This window comes from Ailuropoda melanoleuca, chromosome X, assembly GCF_002007445.2.
Source record: "Ailuropoda melanoleuca isolate Jingjing chromosome X, ASM200744v2, whole genome shotgun sequence".
In the NCBI taxonomy this organism is placed as follows: domain Eukaryota; kingdom Metazoa; phylum Chordata; class Mammalia; order Carnivora; family Ursidae; genus Ailuropoda; species Ailuropoda melanoleuca.
This window is the reverse complement of record NC_048238.1, coordinates 846,323-856,914: the sequence shown is the minus strand read 5'-3', so window position 1 is coordinate 856,914 and position 10,592 is coordinate 846,323. Positions and strand designations below refer to the sequence as shown.

General features: G+C 47.7%; 1 protein-coding gene across 4 annotated transcripts in view; it reads left to right on the top strand.

Moving 5' to 3' along the window:
- CRLF2 (cytokine receptor like factor 2) overlaps positions 1–9,213 on the top strand; it is a 22,376-nt gene extending 13,163 nt beyond the window's left edge. For all 4 annotated transcript variants that reach the window (XM_034649792.1, XM_034649793.1, XM_034649794.1 and 1 more), the window contains 4 exons: positions 2,237–2,399; positions 3,257–3,359; positions 5,617–5,701; positions 8,242–9,213. In XM_034649792.1, the coding sequence (XP_034505683.1) occupies positions 2,237–2,399; positions 3,257–3,359; positions 5,617–5,701; positions 8,242–8,517 (627 nt within the window). In that variant the 3' untranslated portion in view covers positions 8,518–9,213. The remainder of the gene's footprint in view (positions 1–2,236; positions 2,400–3,256; positions 3,360–5,616; positions 5,702–8,241) is intronic.
- The last annotated feature ends 1,379 nt before the right edge of the window (positions 9,214–10,592 follow it).

The window sequence follows — 10,592 nt, the reverse complement described above, 5'->3', positions numbered from 1 at the left end:
CAGGACCACAGCTTCTTAATCCAGTCATCTGTTGAAGGGCATCTCGGCTCCTTCCACGATTTAGCTATTCATACACCCCTCTTTGTATGCCTTTTGAACACATGAGAACCCTTTCTGGTTCTGAGTATATGGGCACAATCTATGGAATGAATTAAAATTGTGTGAATATCAATGACCCAGGGGCTCACAGTTGTCTTCCAATAATCAAATGACCACTGTATAAACAAGGGATTAACTTCCTTGCAAAAGCAGAACCAATGGGCAAAATCTGCAGAGAGCAGATGGCATCACCCAAATCATGTACAGTGAGGTGCCCATTCCTGGAGGTGCCCAAGGAAAGTCTGAAGTTGGCTTGAAGGGGCTCTCCTAAAGATTAGAGTCAAGCACGGCAAAAGTGGCTAAGCTACCTGGACTATGAGCTCCCTGGCAATCCCAGGATGCAGTGTTCCCACAATTGTGCGAGTACACCTGTGTCCATCGGGCTCTGCACACTTGGATAATGAGGTCAACCAGAAGCACCATAGCTCATGCCACCATCCAAAGAGTAGGGGAAGCTGAAGCAGGCTGCGTATAATTCGACTTCTCGGCCCAGGACAGTGGATACCTGCCATGTGTACAGGTGTTAGGAGGGCCTTCCTTCAACATTCATTCAAGATCTACCTATTAAGTATCTCCTATGTCTCAAGCACTGAGGACATAATAATGGCACGTAACTAGGGCAACCTGGGGATGGAAGTGAAAACACATGAAAGGCATTGAATACGTTCACTCTTACTATGGGTACTCTTACTAGTCTTACCACTAGGCTCACACCTACTACTCACTCTTATTACTCTTACTCATTATTATTACGTTCACCGGTGTCTGGACCAGGTCCGTCTGTGGAGATAGCAAGGAGATCTGTCATCAGATGGGAATCCCAAGATGTACATTCTGTAGGAGGAGGCAAACCATAAGTGTATGCGTTACCTATGTGACATGCCCCCAAATCTGGGAATAGTGCAATAAAATGCAGCAATCGGGATAAAAATGAGAATAGCATTGTAAGGCTCTTGTATGTAACCGAAGCAGGGATGGGGGACCTTTCAGAAAAGAGAAAAAGCTGACCTATTGCTGGGTCTAGTAGAAAGCAGTCACTGAAATGAAATTTGATGAAACTCATCAAAGTAATACAAATTAAAGCAATAGGTAGGTACCGGAGTTCACCTAAAGAGCATGCTAATCATAAAAGGTGTTATTGGTCAAGGACGTTGAGCATTAACAAACTTTAAGAATTTATCAGTTGTCCTAGTTCTGATCTATTCAGTCCCTTTTTAGAAATTGATCGTAAGGAAAGAATTCAAAATGTGTATGAGGGGGGGCGCCTCGGTGGCACAGCGGTGAAGCGTCTGCCTTCGGCTCAGGGCGTGATCCCAGCATTCTGGGATCGAGCCCCACATTAGGCTCCTCTGCTGTGAGCCTGCTTCTTCCTCTCCCACTCCCCCTGCTTGTGTTCCCTCTCTCGCTGGCTGTCTCTATCTCTGTCGAATAAATAAATAACTAAAATCTTTTAAAAAAATTAAAAAAATGTGTATGAGGTTTTATACACAGAGACATCTATTGAATCACCATCTAAAATAAATACAGAGCATTGGAGGCCTATATGCCATACAGTAGGAAGATAATCAAATAAATTGTGGTACATTTGTACGATAAAATATTTAAGAGTCACATATTAGTGCTTTTGTGATAAAAGATATTTTTAGATATAAAAGGTATTTAGTGATAAAAGCAATGTGTACAGTCAAACATTGCATTATAGGAATACTCCTGGAAGGAAAGAAAGAATACCAAGTTGTTAACAGTGATGATATCATGGAGCTCAAATAAAGAAAGTTTTTATGTTTTTTTTGTTGTGTGTATGTGTGTATGTTTTCTAAACTTTCCAAAGTAAGCTTGAATTACTTTTGTATTCACACCAAAAAAATTTACTGTTTTTTTTTTTTAAAGGAGTAAGTTTTCACTAAGTAATTCTTAAAAGCATCTGTAATAGTATCTGTTACAAGGGATTGTTTCTTTTTGGAGGGGCGTGTAGAGATTGTTGCTGCGTGTTTTTGCTGTTTTTTTGTGTTATGCAGACAGAGGAAGTGCAACAAGAGTGTGAATGCTGAAAAGTAGGAATCTTATGTGACTCCCTAGCACAAAGATAAAGAGTTTAGGTCAAGTCACTGATCACCGTGTTTGCTTTTTTCTTCAGTCCAAGGAGGGAGAAACCTGCAATATTACGACAGATGGCTTGGATGCTGAGAAATGTTATTTCTTCCGGGCCAGAGTGAAGACAATGGAGTCCAGCTACGGCCCTGACACATACCCGAGTGACTGGTCAGAGGTGACACACCAGCAGAGGGGAGAGCTGAGAGGTAATGCTTGCCACACAGCAGCACCACACCTGCACATGGGCCAGCACCCTGTGTTTTGGGGGAGAGAGGATTAGGGGCACCTAAAAATGAATGACCTCACCTCCTCCTTCAGAGATCAGTTTGAAAGCAATTGTTTCTCTCTCCAGGCTGCCTACCTCATTGGGCTAATTTTCATTTTCATTTTTATTAACAGCAGCAATGATAATAAGTACTATTCATGAATGTTGTTACAGTGATACAGGCATAGATTATAGATATACAAATAGATGATAGATGACATAAATAAACAGATAATGATAGATAGGTAAATAAATGATAGTTGATAGATAAGGAGATAAATACAAATGGATGGATGAGTGGATGGATGGATAGATACATAGATAAATAGGATGGATGGGTGGGTGAGTGGATAGATGGCTAGGTGATAGATAGATAGATATGATGGATGGATAAATAGACTGATAGATATAGATGGACAGATAGAATAATGGATGGTTGAATGGATGGATGGATAGATAGATGATGGATGGATGCATGGATAGATGGATGGTTGCATAGATGGATAGATAGATGATAGATAGACACACAGACAGACAGATGATAGCCAAAAACAAGCCTCAGTGTCCTCAAACGCCCTTGGCAGCACAAGTACCTGAGGGCAGTGTGTTGAGTCTAGCTACCCACCTCCTGCAGGGATGTGTGCCTGTCCGGAGACACCATCTCTCTTTCCAGGTTACTTCCCACCAACATCAAAATTTGCTCTGACATTACCATTTCTAAAGGAAGACAAATGGGGAGCTGGAGACTGATTTACTGTCATCTTGAAAACTGACAGGACTCATTCTTTTTTGCTTTAGATTCGTGCCAGGAGAAAAAGCTTTTCCCAAAGTTCATTTTAATTTCTGGCATGGTTGCCTTGCTGACCGTGTTCCTTCTTCTGTCTTTATGGAAAGTACGGAGGTAAGGATGACTCTCGCCAGTCTTGTCATACACACGGGAGAGAGGGCTTTGCTTTCCTTATGTCCACAAAGTAAAGAGAAAGAGAATCACCTGATAGGTTTATTTAGGGGAGCATCACGTCCCCCACAATACACACTTTGCCAACAGTGTCTTACAAGGAAATTGAGGGAAATAATGCCAAAAATGCAGGGATACCTGGGGCTTTCATTGAGAAATACTCTCATAGAGACAGTAGCATTTATGAGGGTGAACTCCTACCAGAGGGTTAGCTTGCTTCAAACACAGACCCCGTTGAGCTGTGTCCGTGTACCATGTTAGAGCAACAGGTGCTTAAAACACTTTTCAAATATCATTGAGACTTATCAAACTGATTCGTTGGGTGAAGTGAGTTGTACATAGAAGCTCGTCGGTTTTTTAAATCCACTGACAGATATACCAACACAGTATTGTCTGAGACCACAGACAGCATCTCCAAAATATCCTATTAAATAGTTTTCTTTGCTAACCTTCCTTACAACAACGTAACCACCGCGATTTCCGTATTTACGTGAACCGACTTGCGTTGTGCCCAGGCGTCTGGCTGTCAATGACATGTGAGAGTACCGATGCCCAGGGTAGTGGGTACCATCTTTTCTTCTCAGCATGAGGTTTCTGTAGTGACAGCAGGAACGATGGAGCTCCATCCTGGAGCACTGAGGCTGGGTTTGCGCTAGGGTGAGCTGGACGACTCCAAAGGGTCCCCTCGGAGCGCAATACAGCATAGAGGTGTCTCACTTAATTCTCGCACGTTGCCCATGACCTTTCCAGCTTCACCTCCTCTCTTTCACCAGCTCGAATAGATGCCAGCCAAATGCTGCTCTGCTAGGGAGGAGATGAGGGAATCAGATAAGAGAGTCTACCGGTCACAGGCGTGGTGTTTTAAATACAGAGCTGAAACCACCCCCAAGGGAAACTGAGGGGCACGATTCTTGGAAAACACTAACACTTGCCCTTGTCTTGAAGGGAAGCCCTATGAGCAATGAGGGTTGGAAAGTCAGCTATATTGGTATTGGTGTCCTAGGGTGGCCGTAACAAAGGACCAAAGATGGGGAGGCTCAAACCACAGGCATTTATCCTCTCCCAGTAATGGAGCCTGGGAGGCTGAGATCCAGGCAAGGGCAGGGTTGATTTCCCCGGAGGCCTCTGTCCTTGGCGTGTAGACGCTGTCTTCTGCCTGTGTCCCCTCTGTCTGTGAGCACATGCATCCCTGTAATCACTCTCTCTTTTTATAAAGACAACAGTCCTATCGGATTAGGCGTTTAGTAGATTAGAACCTCTTAATTTCAGTACCCGGGGGCCCGTGAATTAAATTGACCGAAGACAGATTAACAGGAGAAAAGGCACATGTTTCTTTATGATGTTATAATTTTATGTGCAGGGAGGAGTCACAGACAGGAAGGGAAACCCTGAAGAGGCAGTTAGTCTCGGAGCTTATACACCACTTTACCAAAGGGTAATGACATGGAGAAGTGGGAAGGCAGAGGAAAAGGGGTTCTGAAGCTCCAGGGGGGTAAATTCTGAGAAGGTGGCTGGGAAATGTATAGACAAAACTAACAGTAGAGAAAGGTTGTCTATGTGGAAAGATCTCGGTGATAAAATTTGTTCTCCTCTTCCTGGTAATCGGGCGGGGAGGGGGGCACCTTTACAAATGGAAATTTCCATTGCAAAATGGGAAACAGATGCCTCGTTTTTAGGCAGATGGGGAAGAACAGAGAGCTGCTTCTTCGTGTCCTCTATCTTAATAGCCATCAGCCTCAAATAACCAATGGTCCAAGGGGCATATTTTGGGGCAGCGTATTGTCATCATCATCAGACCGCTCCCTGAAGACTCACATAACCTTCCTCATAACCACTGGAAAAGCCCATTCTCCAAACGCAAGTCTCAGGGAGGGTTAGGACTTCAACCTAGGAATTTTGTGGGGCCACTGCATTAAAGAAAGAGAAGTAACAGTCCGTATGTGACACGCGTCCGTATTGTGCATAAAGGTTTTCTGTCCCCGTAACCCCACACTTTCTCGGTGGGAGGTGTCAGGTGGATGCTGGGAACATGGTGCCTGGGGAGTTGAGGGGGGGCTCATGCCTTGACATCGAAGGCACAGTTCTGTCCAGGTGCTACATCCCCGAGGGGGACTGTGTCCCCATCCTCAGCCCCTTGAAAGCCCACAGCCCTGCTCGGCGTTGCCAGCCCACCTGACCAGACTCTCCATGTCCATTTCAGAGTTAAGACGCTCCTCATACCCACCGTGCCCGATCCCAAATTCACCTTCCCTGGGCTCTTTGAATCCCACCAGGGTAACTTCCAGGTAAATGCCGTCCCCCCATGTACGTTCAACAGTATTTCTTTGTCACTCTAACATCTCCCCGCGCACTGTGTTTCAAACCGACATTTATTCCGGCTTCCTCCTTACGTGCCCGTGAGCCTCTTCTGAACCGAGAACCACAGCTTTTTTGTTTTCTCCTGGGCGGAGAGACAAGGTGCAGAGACGGTTGCAAAGGGCGGCTTCTCTTTAGCTCTGCCCCAGAGAGCTGTGCCCTCACGGGATTTTCCAGCCCAATCGCCTTTTCATCTCACCAGGAAGTTGTGTTCTTAGTGTGTTCCCCCTGCACAGCTGAAAACAGACCCGAAACTTCCGCTTTTAAACGGCCGATACTCCTTATTTCATTCACTTGATAAATGCTTTCGGAGGGCTGACTGAGTTGCTGGGAATTACGGACAGGGGACTAGCCCCCACCCCCAGGAGCTCAGCAGATGGTGGCGTGGATTTTACGGGACAATGCATCAGAAGTTTCCTGGTGCTGCCACTAACCAGAGGCTTGAAACAACAGAAATTAATCACCTCCCAGCTCTAGAGACCAGTCTGAGATCCAGGCGGGGCAGGGCTGCTGAGATCCAGGCGGGGCAGAGCTGTGCTCCCTCCAGAGGCTCCAGGGGAGGGTCCTTCATCCTCTTCCAGCTTCTGGGGCTCCAGGCGTCCCTGGGCTGGTGGCCACGTCCCTCCCATCTCTGCCTCTGTCCTCACATGCCTTCTCCTCTGTGTGTGTCTCCCCTTCTGTCTCTTATAAGGACCCCTGTCATTGGATTTAGGGCCGCCCTGATCCAGGACGAACTCATCTCAGATCCTTCATTAGTCACATCTGCAAAGTTCCTATTTCCAAATAAGTATACATTTATAGGTTCTGGGGGTTAGGATGGACATACCTTTATTTTGGGAAGGGTGTGTACCATTCCACCTTCTACAGGAGCAAGTTTAATTTCAAAACTACTTAGACGTAGAGGAGAAAAGAAAAAAAAAAAACAGGGGAAAACTTTTTTCCCCTACTCTCGTAGTTTCCATGTTCAGGGCCTGCAAATCAAACCGATGAAAAAGACAGATTAACAGAAGAAAAAGTGTATTTCATACGCACATGAGGGTGGAGGAGGGTTTGCAAAAAAAAAGTGAAAATCCCAAAGAGGTGGTTCGACCCAGGGGCACTTGTGCCATTTTAACAAAGCGTGACAAAGCCTGGAGAAGTGACAGGGCAAAGGAAAAGGGAGGGTTGGGCCTCCGAGTGGCAGGTGCAATGTGGGAAGGTGGCTACGATGATGATCCAATGATCCGTAAAGCTTGTGGAGTGAGGTTTGTTACGCAGACTGAAGCCCTCTGGGGCCAGGGCTGTCTCTGCAGTTGTAAGGACACCTTCACAAATGGGAATCTTTAGTGAAGGGAAACTTACTCCCAGGCTTTTGTGCAGAAAGTGGGGAGGCAGAGAGCTCCTCCCACGGTTGTTTTTTTTTTCCTCATTAAACTTGTTTTTTAATGGGTCTCAAAATTCTGTGACAGATTTTTGGTCAAGTTGTTTCCGTTAAAAAGTACTGATTTTAAAAACTAATAACTTAAAACTGCCACACACACACACACACAAACAAATGGCCCACAAAACATTCTCCTTTCCTTCTGAAGGTTTTACGATGCATTGTTATCATTAACCAGTCTTTTACTATTAAACTTAAAAGGCCAATTGACACAAACAGTTCTGAGACCGTTCTCCACCACTGATTAAGATTGGGGTGGCAGGTATTGGGGATAATATTCATTTAGCCTTCTGAGCTTTGTGGGCAGACTTGGTGACCTTGCCAGCTCCAGCTGCCTCCTTGTCCACCGCTTTGATGACACCCACAGCAACCGTCCGTCTCATGTCACGGTTCTTTTTTAATCGCCTTCCACTCAAAATAATCTTTTGGCCAAAGTGCCTTATGGTGCTGTGTGTGGCAGGGAGGGTCCTGACCCTTTTCTAGGAGAGGGGAGAGAATAAGAACAGAGTTTTCAGGACAGAAAAAATGAAGAAGGAGATGGGGAGGCTGGGCAGGGGAGAGCAGACCCTGAGCAGGAGCAAGGACACTCCCCCTGTTGGCACAGAGTCCCGTGGAGTCCCCTGTCCCAGGTGCATCTCCCTCTGGCATCGCAAACATCCTGGGGCGGGGGGGGGGCTTGTTAGAATTGCAGCTTCCGGAGCCCACCTGGACCCACTGAGTAATAACCCTGCCCACAAGAGTCCGGGCGACTTGCAAACACAATCGAGTTTGAGAAGCTCCATGGCAGAAGACGCATTCCTTGCGCTTACATGCGTAGATGGCCATGGAGGTTTTGCAAAAAAGGCTTCGAGGCCGATAATAAAAGGCAGGTCTAAAAAGCACCATGGGGTTCGCGCAAAGATGCCAGACACGCCCACAAGCGTTTTCTCTTCCCCTGGGATTGGCGTGCCCTCCAGAGGGAGGCCGCCTGGGTCCCAGGGATGCTTGGCCAGGGGGCACCAGCCGCGAGGCATTTCCTTGGGTTTACGATGCAACGTGTCATCCCCACAGGAGTGGATCAAAGACACGCAGCACGTGGCCCACGTGCATAAGCTGGAGGCTGCAGAGCAGGAGTGCGTCCCGGAAGATGCCCTAGTGGTCCACCTGGTCAAGAACGAAGCCGAGACGCCCATCGTGACGACCAGCTCTTTGTGCCCACAGACAGAGGAGGAAGAGGCCTCCGGGGACCCCAGTCAGCTCCCTTGCCAGCCCACGCATGGCGGCGAGATGGTCTCTCTTGGGGGTTTTATGTTTGTGATGAGTGACAACTCATACATAACGTTATGAGGGGGCGCAAACTCAAAGCCAAAATTGGGGTCTATGTGGACGTTATGGGATTGAGGGGGAGCATCTCAGGGATTCAACACCATGGTAAAGAGAACACCAACGATGCCGGTGTCTGGGGGGGGTCACTGAAGACCCCAAATGCCGAGCCCGTGCATGCCCTGGGTTAGCTGTCGTGCCCCGGACATTGGTATTCAAGGGCTTGAAGGCAGATTCACTGTAGATGGGATACAGTGTATTGGAGTGTTTCTTGCTTTCAGCTCCCATCTCCTCGTTGCTGGTGTTTTCCCATAAATCATAAGGAACGATGACCGGGGTGCCCTGAAACCATCTTCCTCTGTGCATGTCACCCACGTCATGCCCTGACATCATTTGCATTCACGAGCGGTTTCTCTGCTCTTTCGTTACGAGGCACACTACCCAGCAAACAGAGCTCGCTGCTCCTGGGTGGGAAAGGAATCCTTCCCTTTACAGATGCGAACCAGCCACCCAGCTCTTGGGTGTCGCTCTCTGTGACAGAAAAACACCCGCTTTTCAACCACTGGGGGCGCTGTCTTCACGAGACTCCGTTCTTCTTGGCATCCACACTGTGGCATTAACCCCAGAGACGGCGAATGTTGCAATGTCGTGCGCGGTCACCCTAAGCATTTTTCCCTTGAGTGCGTATCACGTTTTATTTTGTGGATGGGAATAAAGAGACAAAAGGAAGAATGGGCGTAAGAGTTTTACTAAGACTTAAGTGGGTTGTTGGTGTTCGTGTAGACAGAGGAGAACACTACCAGCTTTATCCCCTTGGGCTTCAAGTACGGGGTGTTCCTAGATTCTCGAGATTATGGTTCTCAGGGCTGGCACTGGTGTACCTTCCCCCTCTCTGGGGCCAGCTACAATGAATAAATTTGGAGTGTGTGTGTGCGTGCGTGCGTGCGTGTGTGTGTGTGTGTGTGTGTGTGTTGGGGAAACAGAACTTCAAAACACCTCTCCCCTTCCCAGAAAGCCCTCCACGAAGGTGGGTTTGCAGTTTGGAGCCAGGTGCCAGCCAGTCAGGCCTTCCTCTCCTGCATTAGGGCCGCCATAAGAAATACCCCACACAGGAGAGACTTAAACAATAGGTATTCATCTCTCTGTCTGGGGACTCAAAGCCCAAGAGCCAGATGGGGCAGAGAAGGTGATTGTCAGGGATCCAGGTGGGGGCGAGGCCAGTTCCTCTTAACTCATCTCTCCTTGGGTGTACACCCTGTCTTCTCCCCATGTCCTCATGTGCTTGTCTCTCTCTGCGTGTCTGTGTCCTTGTGCCCTGTTCTTAAAGGGACTCAAGTCCTATGGGATCACAGCCCACCCTACTGACCTCATTTTACCTTAGTTACCTCTTTGAAGACCCAGTCTCCAAATAAAGCCTCATTCTGTGGTCCTGGGTTAAAGCCTCAACATATGGATTTTAGGAGGATGCAATTGAACCCATAACAGCTCCCAGTTAATCAGAACAAGAGGTGAAGTTAAGGAATGCAAACCGTGCACCACGAGGGGGACCGATGGGTGAGGTGCCAGGGAGCCTGTGCACCCACATGCACCCTCTGTTTCCTGTTCCAATAATTACCACCGTTTGGCACCAGAGAGATGCCCCCAAGATCTGGCCCAGCCAAAGCAAGAAACCCAAGGGGTGTGTCTCTGTCACCAGCAGGATGGTCTTGGACAAGCAGGTGCATTATTGCTTATGCATTAAAAGCATTCTGCTCATCCTCCGGGGGATAGCTTCCCCGGGACGCCACGTTTAGCACCTGTTCACATGGATTTAGTACCTGGTCAGGTGCGAAGGGAAGTACGCGGAAACACAGACCAGAGGAGGGGAACAGTGTATTTTCCAGTGATGCTGAGAACTGGTTTTATCACACAGGAAACCAGGTTTTACGCCTGCCTGGAAACCCCCCTGTGTTTCACAGGCTGGCGATGCCCTAGCACACATTCACCTGGAATTCGGGGGCTTTCAGCCATCTACATTCAAGTGTCAGTCTGGCATGCGCTGGTCCCGGAACCGCGGGTGGGTGGAGCTGGGTGCAAACACCACATCCAAGCAAGTGTGA